The sequence below is a fragment of the Stenella coeruleoalba genome (assembly GCF_951394435.1).
Source record: "Stenella coeruleoalba genome assembly, chromosome: 6".
Classification (NCBI taxonomy): Eukaryota; Metazoa; Chordata; class Mammalia; order Artiodactyla; family Delphinidae; genus Stenella; species Stenella coeruleoalba.
In genome coordinates this window covers 66,347,401-66,371,553 of record NC_137151.1, presented here as the reverse complement: position 1 = coordinate 66,371,553, position 24,153 = coordinate 66,347,401, and the positions used below count along the sequence as shown (strand labels likewise).

At 44.0% G+C, this 24,153-nt stretch overlaps 1 protein-coding gene across 12 annotated transcripts in view; it reads right to left on the bottom strand.

Annotated features, from left to right (window-relative positions):
* The window catches only part of MYO3B (myosin IIIB), a 506,873-nt gene that overhangs the window by 372,918 nt on the left and 109,802 nt on the right, over positions 1-24,153 (bottom strand). For all 12 annotated transcript variants that reach the window (XM_079925177.1, XM_079925176.1, XM_079925182.1 and 9 more), the window contains one exon: positions 13,124-13,269. In XM_079925177.1, coding sequence (XP_079781303.1) covers positions 13,124-13,269 — 146 coding nt within the window. The remainder of the gene's footprint in view (positions 1-13,123; positions 13,270-24,153) is intronic.

The following is a 24,153-nucleotide window of genomic DNA, read 5'->3' as shown; positions in this document are numbered from 1 at the left end:
CCCACCCTGCAGACCACTAGACAGTCAGTACCTCTCCTTTATTCAGCTTCAACCTCAAGTGTAGTTTCACATGAATAAGAGCATCTATTGACTAACTCATGCAACCAAAAGGATTAAGTTTGAAGCAGGGGAAGTACAGAGGAAGGTGGAGGGGGTGGTGTAGGTTTGTTTCCTTTCTGTCTCCTTGGACTGATTAAAAGAATGATGGTAAAAATAGAAGAACCTGTTATTCTAGAGGGATTTGATGCTACTCTGTCAAGAGAGGAAGGCCAGAAGCTGACCAAAATGATGAGGCTCTGGGCACAAGTAGAGTTGCACAGGGACGCAAGTGACAGGGTCTAGCTCAGAGCTAGAGAGGCTACTTCCCTTCTTCTGGGTGGAACCAGTGCTTTGGCCTCCAAAGATCAGAGCCTTTGGGCGTAACCAGAACCAGCAGCCCCACAGGCAGGGGTGTTGAGATGGCGTTTGAGAGGGCAACAGATGTGGGCAAAGAAGAGTCAGACATGAGAGAAATAAGAGGGCAGAGGTCACACGATGGTAGCTCAAAATGGCTGTGGCCACAAATGCAGCACACCTTTGAAGATTTCTAAGAATTCCTGGGCAGTATTCTGAGGGGTACTGTAGGCAGAATAATGGACCCCAAAGATGTCCATGTCCTAACCCCTGGAATCTGTACGTTAGGTTACATTCTTAGGCCACATAGCAAAGGAGAATTAAGGTTGCAGATGGAATTACAGTTGCTAATTAACTGACCTTAAGATGGGAAGATTACTGTGTGGGCCCAGTGTAATCACAAGAATTCTTAAATGGGGAAGAGGAAGGCAGAAGAGCCAGTGTCAGAGTGATACAATGTGGGAAAGCCTTGACCAGCCATTGCTGGCTTTGAAGATGGAGGAAGAGGCCAAGGAATGCAGGTAGGCTCTAGAAGCTGGAAAAGGCAAAAAATGGATTTCTCTCTAGAGCCTCCAGAATGGACCTCAACCCTGATGACTCCTTGAGTTTAGTCAGATTCTAAAGACATCTGACTTCCAGAACTGTAAGATAATACATTTGTGTTGTTTTAAGCCACTTACGTTTGTGATCATTTCTTATAGCAGCAGTAAGAAATTAATAGAGGGGATGTGCACCTCAGATCTTGCTATTATGGGGCTGCGCCTGAAGACATTAGAAAAATATATAAGTCAGTATTATCCTGCAGATGCTGAGTGACTTCCAGAAATGTCCAAATCAGGCAGATTCCCTGTGACTTGGTGGCCTAGAGGTAACTAACTTCAAACCTCTCCTCAGTCCTTCAAACACTAGGCTTCCCATCCCCTCACTCTTCCAGAAGGAAGGCGTATAGAAGGGGTGGACTGCAGGATAAGGGCAGCAGGAGAGGCCACACCCACTGAGACTGATAAGTAATACAGCATGTGTGCTGGAGCTTCCAACCCAAGAGACAGGTGGCACAGAAAGAGGGGTAGGAGGGGACCAGGACTCCAGAGAGCAGAACCAGAATTCACACCAAGAATATGAGGCCAAAGTAAGCAGGAGCTGAGGGTTTGGATGCAGAGGAAGCGATAAGGTCACAGGGTCCAGGAGGAGACCCTCCCACACACACAGTACTCCTCACCGTTCCCTAAACTGGCCACAAGCTAGGTGTGGAGCTAAAGAACAAAACCTGGATGAAGCCTGGTGGAAGGCAACATCTGTATCCCAGAGCTAGGACCAGGCATGATGCTGGGATGCCCATCTGTCCTCTGTGCAGGTGGAGAGGCCCTTGGGACACGGAAAGCACATAATTCTGCTCCTTGGATTGTGCTCCACTGTGCTTGGCCCTGCCCAGAAGGACACGTGGGTCTTCTGGGACATCCTCACCTGCCTCACAATACCTGTCCCAGATACGTGATAGGCCACCACAGCTACTTCTCAATGCCCCCAGTTCTACTTCTACCATGCGGTTCCCTTTATTCTCAGATGGAGCCATTTCCTTTCATTCTGGTACTCCACTCCACAAGTCCAGAGTCTGGAAGGAACTCAGAGAAGAAATGCAGAGCTCCGTTCTCCATGCTGAGCACTGTGGAAAGGAGGGACTCTTCCCTGCCCAGGTAGGGCTGGATGGGGAAGGAAGTCTTGGCTCAGTGGCCCAGAGCAAGGGAGGGGAGGAACTCTCATGTACCCACTTCCTATCTGAGTCCTGCTAGGCATGGTATGTAAGAACCTTGATTCTACAGAAATACCCCCTGGGGGTTGATGGAGTGGAAGTCTAGCCAATGTAACCCTCCCCCACTACCCCCTCCCCCAGGACTCTTACAGGCCAAACATCTCACTCCTTTCCCCAACCCTCTAGCCCTAATCATGACTTAGGCAGCTGTCCAGGAACAACAGGCTCCAAACAAGATAAAATTGCTGTATTCTTTTCCTTGGGCTGCTGTAACAAAGTATCACAAACTAGGTGCTTAAAACAACAGAAATTCATTCCCTCACAGCTCTGGAGGCCAGAAGTCCAAAATCAAAGTGTCATCAGGGCCAGGCTCCCTCTGAAGCCTCTAGGGAAATCTCCTTCCTCATCTCTTCCAGCTTCTGGTGGCCCAGGTATTCCTTGGCTTGTGGCACTGTGGCCATCTTCCTGTATGTCTTTGTCGTCATATGTCTGTGTGTCTAGGTCCAAATCTCACTCTTCTTTTTTTTATTTTAATAATTTTTTAAAATATTTATTTATTCATTCATTTATTTATTTTGGCTGTCTTAGTTGCAGCATGCGAGATCTTCATTGTAGCATATGGGGTCTTTAGTTGTGGCATGCAGACTTCTTACTTGCGGCATGCATGAGGAATCTAGTTCCCCGACCAGGGATCAAACCTGGTCTCCCCCGCATTGGGAGCGCGGAGTCTTACCCACTGGACCACCAGGGAAGTTCCTAAATCTCCCTCTTTTTATAGGGACACCAGTCATATTGGATTAAGGACCCTCTCTGCTCCGGTATGACCTCATCTTAACCTAGCTAATTACATCTGCAATGACCTTATTTCCAAGTAAGGTCAAATTCTGAGGTCCTGTGGAATTAGGACGTCAACATATCTTTTTGTGGGAGACATACCACAGTTCAACCCCAGACAATCACCACTGACTATTCTGCTGAAATGCTTTTTTTCTGCTTCTACATTCTTCATAATGTACAACACACTCCCATCCGTAACATCTCTAATTTCTCGACTCTCAACCAGGGGGTGGGGATGGGGAAGGCAGGAACCAGAACTTTCAGGGGAGACACTTTAGTTTGGAAATATAAATAAACAAACAACAGTCTAATAGTTGTTTCAGGGCAGGGTTTTTCTCAACCCTGGTTGTACTTCAGAATCGTCTGGGGGAACCTTAAAATACAAAACAATATGCATATTATTACAAATGTATATATTTGTAAAAATTAATTATATATTCATATAAATGCTGCGTTTGACTCCAGACCAATTACATTGGAATCTCTGGGGGTGGTGCCTAGGCGCTGGTATTTTTTAAAGCTCCCAGGAGATTGTAAGCTGCAGTGAAGATTAAGGACCTCTGTGCTGGGTGAGACCGGCTGCTTAGGGAATGGCTCCGGCCCTGCAGTTGGTGACTACTCACGTTTCCCTCTGTTGGTACCCATAAAGTGTAGGGAGGATGCTGAAGGAAACGGTTTACACAGGCCTTGTTATCTGAGTGCAGAACATTCTGCTTAAGGATGGTGCCATTTTTGCCCCCTGAGAAGTGAAAGGACGGACTGGTGACAGAGCAGGAGCAGAACCAGAGCTGAGTGTCCGAATCCCAGTTTGAAATGCCAGCTTCAGGCCCGCTAGAGTTCTGTCAGGGTAAGACTCTCTGGCAGCAGCTTGAGTGTGGTGCCCAGAACGAAGCCATCATTCCAAAGGAGGTCTGGTTGGGATGGAGCCAGTGTGGGCTGGTGTTTGTTCTGACTTCCAAACGTGAACCGTGAAAGACTGTCTTACTGTTTGACCCCTACTGAACTTACAGCCACAATTAAACTCATTTTCTGCCCATGAATTCTCAAGCCATGGCTCTCTCAGCCTATACAGCTCACCAGAGTTTGCAAGCCTACTTGCTTGTTAGGGAATCCCATTGTTCTTGGCAGTAGAGGTCTTTGGGGGATTCCAAGTCTGCCATGCAGCATACCAGCTACCCTTATGTGACCAACAGGGTACTATGTCCTCCAACTCATTACATATTTTAAAACATTCAGCAGGCAGGACAGTCAGCAGAGCCCTGCCCAGGGCCTCCAGGACTTCCCTCCATGTTGACACCCACACCATTACCCAGTGCTCCTCAACACAGTCCTTCCTGGGCTATCTATGATCCATCAACATCACCACCACCATCCTCCAGCCTGTGTTTCTCCATCTTGGCCACAAAGACATCAAAATAGATTTTAACCTTAGGGCAATATTCCAAATATATTCTGTATAAAACAGTCCCCATTTGCTTTCATCTTGCAGTAACACCAAACAAGGACATTAGTCGAACATAGCTTATTTTTAGTGAACCCATGCCAATTCCTAGTGATCACAGCTTTTCCTTCTAAGAATTCATAAGCTATTCAAAGAAAAGAAAGAATCTTAATAATTAGCCCAGCGTAAAGTCAAGCTCACCAGATAGTAGTCTGCAGGTCCTGCCTTCTTCCCTTTTCTGAAGAATTAAAACACATTCTCCCTTTCCACTCCTCTAACACTGTTCCTGTCCTCCAGAATTCTTCCAAGATCACTGTCAGTGGGTCAGCAGTCTCATCTGCTCAGTCCCTGGAGTATCACTCCTCCCAGCCAAGAAATTTGAACTCATCTGGAGCAACGAAGTGCTCTCCTTACAATCCCCTCACCTGGCTTGGGTTTCAGTCTCCCTTTGCCAATGTTTATAGCCTTTGCAGGCTGAGCTGGAAAGAAATCATTCCCTCTGGAGGAGAAAGTGGTAGCAAAATGAAACCCAATCTTGACAGAGCTCTTACCATTGTCCCTTTACCTGGGGACATGAAATTTCCAGAACCTGGGGGAAGGTTATACCTACCAAGAGGGCTGAAGGGACCCTGTAGAGGAAGGCAGCCAAGCCCCCATCACACAACTCACCCACCAAGCACAAAGCTGCCACAAAGATGGAACTGAGAGGAAAGGAAAAGCCCTGCAAGCCTCAGTTCTCAGAGGATGACAGTATCACTACTCATTGTAGACATAATGGGAATGGGGACCAAGGCCAGCTCTGCTCCCCAAGGGGCAGTCCCATTATCACATTCATGGGTATGTATGGGGACTGGGGGGGGGGGGCGGTCCACATCTCTTAGGAGTGTGTCTGTTAACAAAGGAGTTGTGACAATGGATATTCAAGGCGGATTCCCTCAGATAGACACAGTGGAAGTAGTAAGGATTTACTGAGAAATCAGTCTCCATTCTCAATTTCCCATATAATCATCAATCAGTCAATTAACTAAAACCCTCAAATGATTGATCTCACAGGTGGTTCTTTTGAATGGAAGGTGTCAATTCTTGAGCTACAAGGGAAAGCAAATTCCTTACAATATAAATACACTTTTGAGATTTTTTTCTTTGATAGCAGCCAGCAAAAATGGAATGCTTACTATACACTGTTCTGAGCAATTTACATTCATTAATTGCTCACAGCAACTCTATGAGGCTGATACCATTCATATCTCCATTTTACAGAGGAAGAAACTGAGGTGCAGAGACAAGTGATTTGGTCAAATTCATACAGCTTGAAAGCAGTAGAACTGGTATTTGAACCCATGCAGACTGACTACAGAACACTGAGGTAAATGCATTGTAAAAACAGCCCAGTTTTCTACCCCTTCCTGTATCTATGCTTGGAACCCTGTCACCAATGTGAGAAGTGCCCTGGCTAGCCTGCTAGATGACGAGAAGCCACATGGAGCAGAGCCAAGTCGTCCTAGACAAGGCCATCCTAGACCAGCCAGCGCCCAGCCAAATCCCCAGCTGACCACAGCTGCACGAGGAAGCCCAGCCAAGATCCACCCGAGAACCCACAGACTCATGAGAAATAATAAATGATTGCTGTTTTAAGCAACTAAGTTTGGGGGTGGTTTGTTACCTGCCAGTAGATAAGTGACGCAAACCCCAATGCTTGACCACTATGCTATATTTTCTTTCCTAAGACGCTTGCTTCACCTGACTCCAGGATTCTCCAGGAATGGAGAGCTCCAGCTGTGATGAGCCTTCATCCAGATAACCACCTTACCACCCTTCATCCTTGTGCTGCCCCTGCCCTGCCACTATGCTAACCCATGAAGACAGTTTATAACTATTCTTCACCTTTACTCCCTGGTTTTCTCTGGAATCAAGAGGAAATGAGGGTGCCTCAAACCCTTTGGTACTATTTCGAGCTCTGTTTCCTTGCCTACCCTCTTTGCCCATCTCTCCACCATTTAGGAGCTAAATGGGAATTAGCCAAAGTGGTGCCAAAATAATGAAATCAGCGTCATGAGGGAGAAAGCGCAGATAGTGCTTGAAGTCAGCACCTCGCATTCACTGGCCTTTCCCTTCTCTCAAGGTGGGCCTCTTACTCCAGGGGGATGGGGACCAGCACTCCCTGGAGGCATGCTCCTGCTGTGCCATCTGATCCCTAGGTGAAACCCTGCAAAGCTGAACTTTCCCTGCCCATCAGGATTCAGGGGGGGCAGCAAGCTACACCTCCATAGGAACTAACAGCCCCAGCTGCTCAACTCAAATTAAAAAGAGTGTGGAAACATGTTCCACAGAGCAGAAGCCTTCCGGGGCATTTCTGCCAGCTGCCTCCAGCTACTATGTTATGTTCTCAAGGAAATGGAAAGGATACCCCACGGGGAAGGAGGGTACCCCCAAGGCATCATGAGGGGGAGGGATTACAATCCACTAAAATGCAACTAGAAAAAACCCGAAGAAAGAAAAAGACTCATAAAAGACCATGGTTTTTCTACTGGAGTATTTCAAAACTTTTTTTGCTCTTAGGCACTCAATAAATGCTAACTGATGCTAATTCTTCTAGCTCTTCTTGCTTTATGAGTGAAGCTGGGATTGTGAGGGTTTGTTGCTCAGGCCAATAGCTAAGTGACCTGGGTTGATGAAGAGAAACCAAAGTTCCCCCAGGGTAAACCCAGCCTTACTGTGCCATTAAACACCCACCCCCCCCTCACTCATTACACTCCAACAATAGTTTAGCTTTAATTTCTTTTCCTTATATTTCACAGCCATAAGGGAAAATGTCCTGTGACAATTCTGTAATACTAAGACAATTACTGGTGACTCAGGACTCCCTGCTGCCTCTGAATCTTCTCACAGCTGAGGAGCTGGCTTCCCACCCATGTAGGAACAATTTGCTTTGTGAATTGGGAAATTCAGAATAAAAGAAATCTTTACCCTTTAAAAATGATAGAAATTCAGATGAAATTAGATGAAAACTCAGCCCAGGGAGTCTGTTTCAGAACAAGAGTCAACTGCTGGCATTGAGACCCACAGAGACTCATACTTTCTGAGCCCTACCGTCCACAGCATCCAGGTAGCCCAAGAGTGTCCTCCGTGATTTCTCCTCCTTTCTCCTTTTTCCTGGGTATCCGACTTCTGCCCATTTCACTTCTGCCAATGAATGGGGGAGGGGACAGTAAACTATGTTCCCCTTGAGAGAAAAAAATCCCTGTCTTATTCACCTTGCAACTCAAGCACTCAGCCCAAGCCTGACTTAGCATGAACAGAGTTAGAGATATCCTAGATTAGAGGGCACGCTCGTTCCCAAGTCCCCAGCAGACTGTGTTCCAAAGCACTTTTGTAAATGGGTAGTTTAGAGCTTGGGAAGCATTTTTTTACGTAAGCATGAAGTTCTAGAGACAGGCTATGTCCTCAGACTCAATTATAAAACTCGAGTTGGCCATAAGAGTCTAATAATGGACGAAAAGCGAGAACTTCATGTATTCCATTGCCTCCTCCTAAATAACCATTTAAAATAGTTTCTGAGAGAAAACGCATTCCAAATCAGGATGCCAGAAGCAGATTTCCATCTACTCCACAACCAAAGCAAGGTTTTCCTACTGAAAAAATAAGAGGAAGATGAAAGGGAGGAGATGCTGCCCCTACCAGAAACAGCCCTGATGTTCATGGCAGGTGCAGGTTTTGCAAGGAGGGTGGGATAGGACAGAAAGGACTGGATACCAACAATGATAACCTGAAATTCTTTAGTTCAAACACTGGTCTTAAGTGTTCTAAAACAGGAACTAAAAGGCAGATGCTTGAAGGGGAGTTTGGAGAAGGGAAGGGATTTGGGAGTCATAAATCAATGAGCCAAGGAGGGCCTGTGCTCACCTATGATGACTCTTGATTTCTGTTCTTCAGTTCCTTGACTGACACACTCACTGATGCTAATAAAATTCTAACTCTCAGGTTTACTGTGTCAGTTTGAAATTGGGAGCACGGAGAAGGAAGCTGGATTGTGAGCTTCTTAAAGGCCGGGATAGCCTATTCATTTCTGTCTCTTTTTTTTTTTAAAGGAAAATTTTATTCAAGCCAAATATAACTCAGGAACAGCCTCTCAGAAAGCTCCGAGAACTATTCCCCCCTATTCATTTCTTTATACTCCAGTCCCCTTGGTGCTGAATTCATAATTCATCAATAAGTGAGTATAATTTAAGGAAGGTCTTTAACTTTTCAGTGTAGCTGCAAAACATGAGGGCTTTGGAGTCAAACTTCACAGATTCAAATCATTTTCCTTCCATAGGTGCAGGACCAGCGACTTTCTCCCAGGGCTTCCAGTTTTCTCCTCTAGAAAAAAGGGTGGTGATAGCACTTACCTCAAGGGTCACTGTGGGAATGAATGCATTTGTATTTGTGAATCGCATAGCACTGTGCCTGCCACATAAGTTAGCACTCGATAAATCTAAGCTATCGTGTTCCCATCATCATGTAGCTACTTGTCCTATATTTTGCCCCCCAAATTAGTTTCTCAGGGAACGTGGTGAACATGAAAGTTGGTTGGTGCAGTGTGTTGAATTGTGGCCCCCTAAAGATATGTCCCCTTGGAACCTGAGAATGTGACATCATTTGGAATAAGGGTCTTTTGCAAATGTAATTAAGACAAGGATCTTGAGACGAAATCATCCTAAATTAGGATGAGACCTAAATCCAATGACGAGTGCCCTTACTGGTCAGACAGAAAAGAAGACACAGAGAGATAGGGAAGAAAGCCACGTGGAAACAGAGGCAGAGACTGGAGCTATGCTGCCACAAACCAAAGAGCACCAGAAGCCACCAGAATCTGGAAGGGGCAAGAAGCAGTCTCCTCTAGAGCCTTCAGAGGGAGCAGGGCTCTGCTGACATTTTGATTTTGGACGTCTGGCCTCTAGAACTGTGAGAGAATACATTTCTATTAAGACACCAGGTTTGTGGTCATTTGCGGTGGCAGCCCTAGGAAACTAACTCGCTGGGTAGTTTGGAACAACCTAAATTTGGTGAGGAAAACAAGCCAGAATATAAACTGGAAGTACCACAAGTTCTTCTCCCAAATCGTGTACTACAGGGAAATTTCTCTTTACGAAGGAAAAATCACTGGCTTCAGGGACTGGAATGTTCAAGCCATTCTTTCCCATCCACTCCCAACCGAGGACATTTCTGCTGGGAATCTTGAAAACACTCTGCATTTTTCCACAGGAATGCGGTGGAAGCACTCAATGTGCAGTAAGACTCTGCACAGAGTCAGCAGCTATGTGGCCCCAAATAAATGGGCAGGTGACATGGCTCCCAGTCCTTGTCCAATAAACACGCCCACGCTAGTCCCTGCTGTCTCCCTGACCCCATCTGTGGAGGTCCAAGAGGTCATTAGCCAAAGACTCCAAGCTAAGGAAAGATACCTGGTTGCCAAGAAATGTACATAATTGTATACTCCTAATTCTATGGGTTCTTGCAAATAATCTATAATCAGATCTCCTTTTAAGTGAAAACTATATCCTGGTCATCTGCAGGATCCTTCTAAGCCTTTGGAATTTACAATCCTCAGGAGAGAGTCCTGAGAGAGATGTTGTCGAACCCACTGATGCCTAGAGAAATGGTTTTCATTCATTTCCTCTCTTCTAACTCCTGGAGAGAAATAGCAGCAGACAGAGCAGTGACTGTCAGAAAGGGTGACTTTTTTAGAGCAAAGGCGTTAGACAAGATGACACATGCTGACAGGCTCAGCAAACAGTGGCTGCTCTGCCAATCAGCAGACAATTTCTGTGCGTCTGCAATGTAGGAAAGATTGTCAGTCACGCAGTGTTTCAAAGACAGGTCACGACGACCCCGTGTGTCATCTTCTAATGCCAATCAGCAGACAATTTCTGTGTCTGCAATGTGGGAAAGATTGTGAGTCTCAGTGTTTCAAAGACAGGTCACCACGACCCCGTGTGTCATCTGCTAATGTGAAGGTCAAAAGAAAGGGCAAGGTGGGTGGAGGCAGAGAGGGGACAGCAGGAGACCCCTGGGCAGGCAAATCAGGCACATCCAGGCAGGTCTCGACTCCTATTTCATGACAAAGCCTGGGGAGCCCATGTGATCACCTGCTTCACTGACATCTGAGGCTCCCACCTCACATGTAACCAGCACTGCATTAATCCCTGTCCTTTAGAACTCGTGAAAGTCACTTCTTCCCTGACTGAGGAAAGGTCTTTTCCTTCCTTCCTTGGTAATTTACTCAATTTATTTCCAGTCAGGAGAGGGTTGTAGGGAAGAGGAGGAAGCCACACACAGTACTCTGGCCCCCAAGAGTGCTCTGCAATGGACTTCATCGTTTAATTGACGAGAATTCCAGAACACCGACAACACTCATAACCAAAAAAAATTCTGAAGCCTAATAGATTCAAAGGATTTTTGTCATTACCTGTCATTTACTCTTTTTCTATTACAAAAGGAAATGCTGAGATAGAATGAGAGAGCCCCATGAAACATACAGGTAGATAACCTAAGTGCCTGTTTAAAGTACGCAAATGTTAAATTTCTCCACTTTCCATCGAAGACCTTTTCTGAGGAAAGGATACATTTTTACCACTCAAGATTAAGACAGAGTATACACATGTGCGTGAACACACATGAGACTGCACTTGGTCGATCTACAGCCCTTCATAAGAGAACTGCATGATTCTAATTAACAGGATACTTTTTAAGTAAATAACTTAGTGATTATAAAAAGCTATACAGTACATACAAATATGTTACATTTTTTTAAAAAAACCTCCATCCTTCCTGTCCAGAAATGTCCAGTTGGCCGTTAAGGTTGTGATAAAGGCAAAGTGTTGAGCACACGTAATCACACTGAGGGTCCTGCTAACCGACTAGTGTTGACGTTCCCTAGTTCAATCTGATTCATCTCTTGCACAGGAACCAAGAGATGGTAAAAGGGTTGGAGATTCCACCAGAAGGAAAGAAAGCAAGCTTCAACCTACTTTGGGATAAGGATCCTTGTCACCCCAAGATCCTTTTCTAGCAATTGCTCTGTTCCTGAAGTTCGCCCTGTCCTGAGGCAAGCAGTAGGGGGCTTGGTTATTTGTGTTTCAGATCTGGAAGCTTCTCCCAAGATGGAAGAAGCGAGGGGAGTGAAAGTATAAAGGTTATTAGATATCAGAGGTTTGGCTGGGCACCACGAGCAAGCTAAGAGGAGTCACTGGAGATGAAGGGTCTGTTAAACACACACACATTTGCATGTACACACACACACATACACTTTCTAGGCTGCCTCATATTTATCACCCTATGAAATTTTTGAACAGTTGCTCTGTACACAAATGCACACTAAAAATTAAATAAATAAGACTGAGAGAAAACACATATCCAAGTAGATGATCCCTTATCAAAAGTACACGTCTTGCTAATCAGAAACCACATCTTAATTCTGATAACTGAGAAATTATGTGGCTACAGTAAATAAAGAGTAAACCATTTGTAAAAAATCAAAACACACAAATCATCCCAGATACCAGTTCTCATTTCCTGACATATTACTGTACACAATACTGTTTTGGGATCCTGCATTCTTACATTGTTTTGCACATTCATCAGACTATTAATTTTAAAAGCCAGGAGCTCTGTCCTAATCACCAGAACCTGTTTTTGTACTTTGGAAAAGGCGGAAAAAACCAACTCTGACTTGGGTGGGAATCATTTTGGGAATAATGGTGGGTGGTTGTTCACATCCGGATTAAGTATAAAACGATAACATTATGATGATGAATGCCACAGAGCCTCATCTGCATATAAATAGACCTAATCAGAAATGCAAATTGCAATCAGGAGACATTTTTAAAGACTGTGATAGCTGTGTGATTGTGCAGATAAGGAAAGGTTAACACTTGTATTGTTAGAGCAGTTAAGTGGCTCCCAGCCGGCCCAGGGCCTTCCTTTGAAAGAGACATGTGGAAGGTACAAATCTCCCAACCGGCAACCCTCCTGGATGCAGCTTTCCAGAGCTTCATTTTCTGTAACTAGAGGCTTGAGCAGGCCAAACATCAGCCCTATTCTGATGAAAGACAAACAACCAAACCTCTTGTACAAACCCTTAATGAATACAGACAATAGAAAATAAAATGGCATTTAAATACCCTTCAAATAGATCTCTTTCAGCACAATTGCCCATTGAGACAGAAATTAAAGGATGGAGAGAAAGTCATGACTGATGTAACATTTTTCTGATATTTTTTAGTGCTGGCATACATTTTATTTCATCCCTAAGTTTTTCAGCATACTGGAGAAAGAGTCAAACTAGAAAAAAAAAAAAAATAACCAGACATGATTATATAATTTAAAAAGAAAACACCAGTATTTAGACAGATTACTTAATCCAACACCACATTTTCAGTCTTCTCGTGCAAAGCGCAAAAAATGAACATGTCAAAAAAATTAGAGTACTGAAAATATGCAATTGTTATGACATAGTCCTATCATTTTTAGAATGTTACATTTCAGGAACACCCTCTCCCCCACTTTCCTGCATCTGCCCCCACTTCCCCACAAAAAAGAAATACATTTTACAATCAGGCTTTCACAGGTTTGGAGAGAAACTGTTTATGAACAATTTATTATCCTTAAAGAGCCTCTTTCACAAAGAACTAATAAGCCAAGAGCGCCATCTTGTGTCTTACCTTGGAATCTTAAAAAGCGTTTTCACAGGATGCATGTCAAACAGGGGAGGGTCTCCATCCCCCAGTTCAATAGCTGTGATCCCCAAGGACCAGACGTCACAGCGAGCATCATAGGAAGAGTCATACTGCTGCTCACAAGCAATGACCTATCAGACAAAAGCAGGACACAACACATCAACCCCACCCACTGACACCACAGATGTCCTGAAAGGCCCTTGGCCGATCTTAGCCCCCTTCTCAGTTCCCTTGGCTATACTGATATTAAATTCCAGTAATAATAAGATGTCCATTTTCTAGGCCTTATTTGTGTGATTGATTTATCATCTGATATGTTCATTAACTTTTAAAAATGTATCAGTTCAGTTCAAGAAACATGCATTGAACCCTCTAGATACCAAGAACAGTGCAAGGGGAGGCATAAGGGTGAATACCTCACCACAGCCACCCTAATGACCTTTAAGGAAAGGCTTTGTCTAGATCCTTCATCTCATTACCAGCCGCTGAATTCAACAGTGAGGAGCAACTGTTCTCAAAGATGCCTACCTCCTGCACAAAGTCCCTAGGAGCACAGCATTTGAGCAGAAAGCTGCTGGGAGACTGATGTGCTTAACTTAGAAGAGGAACGACTCCCTCCCATTCCCCTTTTCCAAGAAAACTGGCCCCCTCCTCAAACCCCAACAACTGGTTTGTGTCTCAGCCCAGCTGCTGCTGAAGGTATTAGCTCTACTAGGTGCAAGAGAAGGGGAACCAGAAAACGCCCTTGGGCTTGTCATTGGTTTGGAAAGTATGGAACCTTGTGGGGAAATCTTTTTCTATCAACGTTTTGAGTCAGACAGGAAAAGTCCCAGCACTTAGACTCTGGTGGCCATCACAGTGGGGTCAGGAGAAGGCAGGGGTGGGGCCAGAGGCTGTGCAGGAACCAAATGCTCCTCTTTGACCTTAAACCTGCTTCCTTGACCAAGGATGACCCATGGCTATGAGCAGGTGGGAGACGTTTATTAGAGTCTGATGATGTTATGTCCAACAGCCTATGAGGTAGATAGACAGCATCACTGGAGACCGCAGCAGGGCCAAAGTGATGGTCCTGCCTGCCCTCTTTGGCTGTCAGAAGGTCTTTGACTTTGAGTAAGATGGACCAACTGGCCATGGGGAGTAGAAGAGTGACGGATCTGGCTTATATATTAGCAGGCTACTGTGCTGAGGATACAATAATATGGAACATGAATAGAAGAAGCAAATCTAGTAAAGATGTTACTGCAGGACTCCAGACTAGAGACAGTGAGAAATAATCAGATTCTGATTATATAATTTTGAAGGCAGAGCCAACTGGATTTGCTGAATGGGACTTGTAAGGAAGAAGAGTTGAAGAAGAGTTCAGAGTTTTTAACCTGGGTGATTCCAAAATGAGATGGGGAAGACAGTCGGAGAAGTAGGTTTGGGTTGAACAGCAGGAGCTCCATTGGGGACATACTAAGTCCGAGATGACTGTGAGACTTCTAAATGGAGACTACTTTTAGCTGGGTAAGACGCAGACTTCTGACCTAGAGAATAAACACACGTTGTTTGAAGCCACTAAATGTGTGATATTATGATGTCAGTGACAGAAAACTAATACACCTGCTCTCTGCCAGACCCAGTTCACTGGTCGCGTGATGCCAAGCAAACATACCCGCCATCTTGCCCAAGACTTGGTGTTCCTTCTCCTATAATTTCTGTCTACCCTTCTCTTCTGGTTTCTGCACTAAAGAACCTTTTTCTATGTACCTGCATCCTTGGCCTGATCCCAGCCCAACCCTCTGAATAGACTATCCCGCCATAGAACACCCTTTTAACACACAAAAATCATACTTTTAACACATTATTTTCAAATATGCATTCAAACTCAAGTTCAAATAATTCCGATTTTGGAAGCAGAGGCCATTACATTGCCCCCCGAAGATCTCACTTTCATCACCTCCATCTGGTGAGAAACTACATTATTCTAAAAGATCTCCAGAGAAGGCTATTTACCACCTTCCCTTCCAGAAATGACATTTCCAAATGTGTAAGACAAACATAATTTTAGACCTATCAATCAGCAAATAGTTCACCATTCTTATACATCCCTGTGAGAGAAAAAGAAATAAGACTCTATCCTTCCCCAACAGGAGCTACGGCCAAGTGAAATTTAAAGTGAATCTATAATAAATTAAATGACAAACCATGACAACTAAAAATGTCCTAAGACAATACGTACTAGGATGTCCAGTAAAGGATATGGGCTCCAAAAGCTTGGGATATTAGAGCGAGACCAATTCAGGCTAAGCAAGACAACAAAAAGTAAATAGTGCCCATAGTCCACAACTTCCAGAAAGAAATTCAAATCAACTTCTAGCTATCCTGGATGGGACACAGAAGGCAATTCCAAGAACCCGTCCAAATGTGGGAATGGAGACATCCTATCGATTCTCAAGTGCTGTCATAAAATATTCAAAACGTTTATCTGGTTTCCACTTCTCTTTACAGACAGTCACACATTATCTTCAGCTCAGTCTGATTAATAGAAGAGTATCCGTTGGCCAAATTCTCTTCCCTAAACTCAGCTTGTAATGTGACAAATGAATTATTTAAGCTTAGCCTTCTAGAGACGTTTATAGAAAATGTCTCTAGTAAAATAACTCACAAATAATTATTGAGTACCCATGAGCCAGGCATGGTACTAGGTAGGTATATAATCATTCTGTCAGGTAGGTACTACTATCACCTTTTGTAGGTATGGAAACTGAGGCATAGCACAGTTAAATAGCTTCCCCAGTACCCATAGCTAGTCATGGTCAGGGACAGAATTTGAACGCAGGCAGAGGAGAGACAAGTGAACAGGTTATCACAATGTGATAAAAGTACTCTAAGTAATAAAGGTTATATTCAAGAAACAGTTGAATTATCAGCATCTGTACACATATTTTGACCAAACTAATCACATTTTTGAGATTTTTGTCACCTAAACTCTGTCTCTTCAGAGGGAGTCTCTCTTTCCATCTCTTTATTGGGTTACATGTGATGGGATTCAAAGAGGTACTCTGAGAGGTTGCATCCCAACTGAAGGTCAACACATCCTAGAACTGGATTCCCTATCAATCCAACAACAAAATCTGCAACTATTTCTTTAGGAGAAAAAGTAATTTCACTCTCCTTAGCTCAGCATTCTCCTTGTCTCTAGGTAAAATAAAGCTGATATAGAATGCTTAAATGGTCGGTTGGTCTTGCCCCCAGGAGGAAGTGACCTCTCAGAGAGTTCTCTGAATCAGTTGTTACAATGCTCCACAAAGAAAAGGAGAGTGGCAATGTCAAGTAAGTGCACTGCCCTGGCACCAGGTTTCCCAGGTTCTTTAAGTCATAGTAGAGGGGTGGGGAGAGAGGAGTCTGAAATGGTATTGACACAGGCCCAGGACCCCAAACACCTTGTCCTCTTCCACTCCTCAACCTCACCTCTACTGCCCCCAGAAGGAGACGTGCCTAAGGCAAGTGTATTCTCTCCTCTACCTCAAGCCTTTACTTCAGTCATAGGAGTATAAAAGATGCTGGTGGTAGTGGAATGGGGAAGATGGAATAGGTGTGAGAGAGAGTTCAAGGGAAGACTTGCAGGACTTGGGAGGCTAGGAAAAGGGACACACCAAGGAAGACAAACATTATGACCCTGGGTGACCAGGAGAATGATGGTGCCATTTATAAAACAGGGAAGTCAGGAAGAAGAAGTCAGTTTGGTAGGCAGTATAACAAGTTCAAATTGGGTCTAAGCTCTACCTCTAACCAGGTACAGAAAACTCATGTGTGCTCTTGGAAACTCACTTCTTTTTTTTCACATGTAGATGCAATAAGAAAAACAAAATTCCATCAGGATCAGAAGCAGAATATACTGAAGAGTAACAATAAAGCACTGATGTGTTATCAGTGACTTCATGGAGTTTTATATTATAGTAAATATAGCCTACATTTCGTTCGGAAAACCCGAACGAACTTTCTGGCCAACCCAATATATCATGAACTTTAACAAACTGGTAAATTTATCTTAATCCAGCATTGTGAATAGAAAAACTGCTAATGAATATCAATTTTACAAAGTAAGAATTCTCCAAAGTTGATTTCAAAGTCCCACTAGCATGTTCATATGAAGAGGATATGCCTTCTGGAATGTTCCAAAAGATGTGTATGTAGACTGTTACAAAATATTTAGTGCACCTGGCAAAGGCTAAGAGCACAGAATAAAATGAATCAAAATAAAGAGAGCTCTAGTGCAGTATTTGCTAATGGTCTATTGGCTCCAAGATTAAATTACTGTCTCGCTGAGTCTCAACGAGTTTCAGGATGTATAAGTCCCTCCATACTTCTGCATACTCACCTTTAACAATCTTCAACTCTTTGTCATGACATCATGAGTGTTTATACTGTTTCTGAGTTTTAATGAGTAGCTTTATCTACTTAGTGTTAATCTATCATTAACCTCGTCACTCCTTCTAGGTTTTAAAGGGGCCAGTCTTAGGATCTCATCAATGTGACCTCTGAAGTAAACAGTAGTAACCCAGGGTAAGGATTATGTCTTATCTTTCTTCCTCCCTCATCCATATCAATTTGTGGCACTCATCAGAGAAGCTTTGTTGAAAAATCTTTGGATTGGAATCAGAAAGTCTGAACTCCATTATTCACCAGCTGGGTCCCTTTGAGCAAGTCCCGTGAAAACTCTGAGCTGAGGGTTCTTTAGTTATAGTGACCCCACTTTCTAGATCTATAAGATGGCAAGGTGGGGATGAATCATCTCTACTATCCCTTCCAGCTCTAATATTCTATGACTTAATGATTTCCAAATAAGTGGCTTTCTTATCTCAAAAAGATATCTCAAACTGAGAGACTAACCTCTCCATGCAAATTACCTAGCAGTAGATCATTCTGGGGTGTGAACTGGGTGGCTGGAACCTTGAGGGGATTTTATTGCCAGTATTTTGCAGAAGGTCTTAATGTCTATGAAAAGGTGCTGGTTGCTGTGACAATGCCTCCATTAAGGAAAATGAGCTTCAGCGACAGATCAATTGTTTGGATACTGGTTAATGGAGCATGTCCACGTTCCTACCTTGAAATGCAAACTTATGGCTTTTCTGATACGTTTAGACTACACTGCTGCTTATTTTAGGAAGGGGAAAGACACTACTACTCGGATAACTAGCAATATCTGTGCACTAACAGCCTCAGTGCTCAATGCCAATTTTACCCAGAGGTGGGCTTGAGCCTTCCAAATGTTGGTCATTACCACCTTGGCTGCCCAAAACTTCTTTCTGGAGGGAACCAAGGACAAGAAATAAGTTTTCACTATAGTTTAGCTCTACTGGTCTTTGTAGCAAAGGCCAGCAGTCAGCTTTCTTTGTTAGGGCAGTTCTTCGTAAGCCTTCTTCAAGCTAACGGGTTCCAAAGTTGTAGATTCTAAATCTTCCCCAGTCACTCCCTCCTCCCCTCTCCTAAAGGAGTTTATAGGGTAAAACTGCACCCACAACTTGATAACGCAACCGCTTTGACACATGTCATCGCCTTATCCATCCCGGGCATGGTCCCCTGAGTTCCGTTGAGGAGGCTGGCCCTTTCCTCAGCCATGAGCTGGAGAAAAGTAACTGTGAAAAGCTCTGGGGCTGTGAAAAGACTTGCACCTCTGCATGGTGCAAGAAAATCCCAGAGCAAGCCATCTTCATTTTGGTAGCCACCCCCTCACTGGATAACTTTAGCAAATTATTTAATCTCCCTGTATCTCTTCTTCCTATGCAAATTAAACAATCCCTTCCTCATGGGTCTTACCTGAAGCACTGCTTAGGAAAATGCAGGTTACCCAGCTTTTTCTATGGCACCAAAATGTTAATAGTAGATATCATCAGGTCACTGATGTATGAGTAATATCCATTTTATTTATTTACTTCTTTAAAACTTTTTGCATTTTCTAAAATGTCTACAGGGAACACGGATTATTTCTATAAGAAAAAGAACAAATTTTGTCTGTTTTTCTGTCTTGAAAATGTAAATAAGTATTAGAAAGTTTGCCTTTTCCTTCCTCAGGGGTATGTACTGGCTCTCGGGATTCTTCATCAGCAAGGCGACAGGTTAAAGGTGTTGTCTTGGTTGTAAAACCAGGATCCCATGAATTTAAAAAGAATTAAAGAAATTCTCTTCTCAACCATATTCTTTTCCACTGTAAGCACCAGACTAGAGTTAGTACTTACACTTTCTCAGGCCACCACGAGCCCATGAAATGTCCCATGATTACACTTTCATTTCAGCCTAGACCAAGAGTAGGGCTTACTGATAAAGTTCCCAAGATAGGGGGTGAGATCCACCCTCTACCTCTTGCAGAAAGACTTGGGCTATAAGAACCTTAGAGAACAGTTTCTCCTCATCTCAAAGTCTTCATTATCTATAAAGAACATCTGTATTAAACTGGATGTAAAGGGGACAAAAAACAGTCAATGTATGAACTCCTGCATTCAGAAAACCTAGATTTCTCCAACCTATTTAACTTAAACCATTTATCAAATGATATATCAAAGAGCTGCTGGGCTGAAATCTCTTTCAATAATGTGATTTTTAACCAATACTTTCAAGCAAATAATATTATAGTAGCACCATCCACCATAAGGAAAAATATGTTTTGCTCTTATAAAAAATGATTTACCAAACTTAAAAAACAATAGATGTTATTCAGACTATTTTATTTTTCCACTAATATTTTAAAATGTCATTAAAAATGCAATTAGGTTTGCTTTATATGATCTGATTTCTCATCTTACTAGAATTGATCATGTGATCCAAAATCATAACCAAAGGTCAAGATTAAAATTTCACTCAAGTACAGAGGCAAAATGCTGTTATCTCAAGAGCTAAATTTCAGCTCACAAAGAGGCAAAGCAAATAAACCTAAAGCTATTAATCTTTGGCTGACCTTGAGCCCCAAAATACAGTCAATAGACTGGCAAATAAGATAGGCTGAGAGGTAGGAAGGCAAATAGGATTCTTAATTTTGCTTACATAATTCACACAGCATAATTAATAAATGTTATTGATCATAAAGATTTCTAAAATGGAATTTCCCTGGAATTGTAAATTGCAGTTATAAATATTCCAGTGGCAAGTATTATTCATCAGTTTTACATACAAACATCTTAAAGTGTTACAAGCTGAGATACTGAACAAGCACATAAAATCTCTTCCCTTGAATGAAATATAACTTTGAAGGAGGATACATTTGAGATTTGAGGTTTTTTGCTAAGAGGATGTGGACTAGAAGAACTGAAATTTATGGGGGGTTTTATTTCTTCTTCTTTTTTTTTTTAGTTCATTCATAAAACTCAAGACTAGAACTGAATCTATACCTTGTATGCTAAGAAACTGCCAGAAATAATTTAAATTATACTGTTCTTATGAAATTCAGAAAGGTGTAATTAAAATATGATGTTCTACAAGTCTTTTCTCAGGATTGTAACATTCAGCTTATGCCTTTAGAAAAATAAAACAAAGTTCAAATTAAAAACACTCAGGGCATCCCTGGTGGCGCAGTGGTTAAGAATCTGCCTGCCAATGCAGGGGACATGGATCCGATCCCTGGTCCGGGAAGATCCCACATGCCGCGGAGCAACTAAGCCCCTGCGCCACAACTACTGAGCCTGTGCTCTAGAGCCCGCGAGCCACAACTACTGAAGCCCGTGCGCCTAGAGCCCGTGCTCCACAACAAGAGAAGCCACAGCAATGAGAAGCCCGCGCACCGCAACTAGAGAAAGCCCGCGCGCAGCAACTAAGAGCCAACACAGCCAAAAATAAATATAATTAATTTAAAAAAATAAAAAGACACACAACACACATACACAACACCACTTCCCACCATGGCTGGTGGAGGGCAGAGGGGGACTGTTCTGGGTTTGAGGCCAGCATACACATTGGTTTTTGCACTTAAATTCCCCAAAGCCCTGGGAACATATCACTTATACTTAACTATATGGTAAGCCCTTCTCTCAAACTCAGGACCAGTATCACAGAACTCCCCTGTGAAAGGTAAATCAGCAACCCCAAATTTTTGCATGTGTCCTTAGTACTCAAAGGCTCCAAAGGAACACATTTGCTTAGAGACCCAGGATCATCCCACCACCCTCCCCAGCTCCAGCAGCTTCCCCACCTCAGAGATGGATGCTGGAAGGGATCCTAGGATTCATTAAGTCAACCCCCCTGTTTCACAGAGGAAGAAACTAAGGTGCTGGGGGAGAGCTGACCTGTCCAGAGTCACAGAGCTGGTTTGTGGCCAGACCAGGAGCAAACTCCATGGTTCCCGCATGAGGGAAGCATCTCCTGGGGATTATTATGGTACACAGAATGCTGAGTCATTGCCAAAGGGATGTCGTGCTCCATAAGCCACAGCCACACCATACTCTGAGCGTGTAAGCACGCCCTCCATTTAAGCAGATGGAGTTCCTGCCGCCTCTCACTTCCCCTGTCCCCTCACTTTCCCTTCCGCTGCCCCTTTCCTTTGTCAGCTAGTGTTCCAATTCTACCAGAGTTCAGTTTAGGAAGGAATGAGTAGGAGTTCTATCATTCAGTTCATTTTACAGCTGTTAAGTCAGGTATTCTTACCCCAGGTGAGGAAACAGATTCGGATGGGCTAAGAAATTTCTCAAAGTCATACAGCTAGTAGGTAACGGAACTAAAGCATAAGCCCGTGACAAGAAACTAATTGCGGGGGGGGGGGGGGTCTCCTCCACAGTACATCTGAAAAACAGGAAGGGAAGCAAATCAAACAATATCTGAGTGCTCCCGCACGGGCATACCCCTTTATCTGCACGTAGTCTCTGGGTTCTGTCCTCTCCCAGGCTGATGTCACCAGGCAAACCAGAATGCCCTTGGGAATGTCACACATTCCTACCAAAGAGTGATTTCCTTTAACCGTTTAAAGAAGGTGTGGGGAAAAGCTGGGCCATAACAGAGCACCATAGATACAAGTCTGCACACCCCTACCTGCTCCTGCTTCATCTCCACCCCAAGGCTCCTCTGGGTCCCATTCCTAATGCTGACTGCCTGCCTCCCTTTTCTTTCCTCCAACAGCTCAAGGACCGTGGGACAGAGGAGCCGATGCAGCGTTGGCCTAGCCGTGAACTCCCTTTCCCTTTCTTGGGGCTGAGCCCCTATACCCTGGGCGGGGCAGTGGAAGCACTGACCAGAGGGTAGCCACCAGGTGATGTGAGACTCAGAGCTCAGGAAGAGCAGAGGCGGGCTCTGACGTTTCTTCAGCAAACACTTCTGCCCCTGCAGGAACAGTTCTTCCTCTTTGGTGGATGAAGAAGGGGAAACAGCAGGTGTCTTGCCCTTCTCACCTCCGCAGAGAGGGGTGGGAGGACAGCCTGGAAAGTTCCAAATGCTCACAGAGGCTATTACTTTGAAACAACCTTCTTAGCACTGAGCAGAAGGCAGGATGGGGAAGGGGGGGATATGAGGCCTCTGTTCTGGGCTCACGTGCTTCTGCACATCTGGGAGCTGAGGCCTCAGATGGGGTCCTATATTTAGACCCGCCAGGAAGAGGGTAACAACAAGTCACCGTCACCTCCAGGGCCAGCCCCCCACCTCCACACTGACAGATGACATATGACTCAACCCCACAGAGCTCCAGCTGAGAGGGGAGCTATCGCTGAAGCTGAGGGTACAATCCGGGGCTGCACCAGTCACTCTGCCCTTGCCCTGGGCCCTTTACCCGCCGGAGCCCCAGGTGCCTGGGTTGTGTTCCGGGCCCCTTGAAGGCAGAAGCACTCTGGGAATGCAGGCAGGGTCAGCCCCAGAATGAGAAGGGAGGGAATCCCTACTTCCTGGAGACTGACACAGGAATCTGGAGGGAACCGGGGAACACAAATGGCTACAGAATCTCAGAGGTGAATGCCTTGGGGGAAGACGCACAGGTCTTTCAGCCAAGGATCCAAGGTTCTAAACCCCTCACTCGAACCTGCTGAGCAACCAAAGCCTACACTCCTCACAGTGAAGTGACCGGCAGATGGGATCCCAAGAATCCTCAGCCTTTTAGAACAGAGTCAGGTAAGATCAGACCCTAAAGGTCTCGCCATTGCCATTGTCTCACCCTTATTGAGATCTTGGAGAGGTCCCACCTTCCTCATCTGACTAATACCAGAGGCACGGAATGTGAGAGCTGGAAGAGGCTTTTTCCCCTGGAAACCATAAATGTTCTCTGAAACACAGAAGGGACCTAGGAGGCAGAGACTACCCAGGCCAGTCTCCTTCCAGCTGAGAACAGGATAGGGAGGGTTGGGCTCAGGCAATAGGCACCACCATTTTTAAAGCACTTACTATGCTGGGTACTGCAGCAAGCACTTTCAGTACATCGTTTCACTTTGTCCTCTGACGCTGTTGGTCAGTGATCAGGTGGGTAAGTAGGGTATCTATGATTTGCTCCCAGGTGTATCTGACTCCAAAGTTTGTACTCTTATCTCTTCTACCAAACGTGAAGCCATATTAAAATAACTGAACCACAATCGCTTTTTTAAAATGAGTGGCAGAGCTGTAACTATTTAAAATCCAAATCTCCTAAATTCTATTCTGAAGAACTTTGTTATTTTATTTTTCCAGATCCTTCCCTTGGGCATTAATTACATTGGTTTCTAGTGTCATGTTGAAATATTGCACTTTCCTCAACATATTAGGAAGTATAATTTTTATCTAAAATAATTTTTAATTTGGAAAAGAAAGACATTCATCTTATCTGGTACACTGGTGGTTGCAATTAAATGGTTTGCTCTAGTATAGTGGCTAAGAGGGAGGGTTTTGGAGCTAAATACCTGGGTTAAAATCCTGGTGGCCTCACCTAACAACCTGTCCAAGCTTGACAAGAACAGTACTTTCTGTGACTTACTTCTTTTCTCTAAAACATTGGACTAGTAATAGCAGTAACTTTATGGGGTTATTGTAAGGATTACAGATGAATTAATTCATACAAAGCACTTAGTGCCTGGCACATAGTAAGCACTCAACAG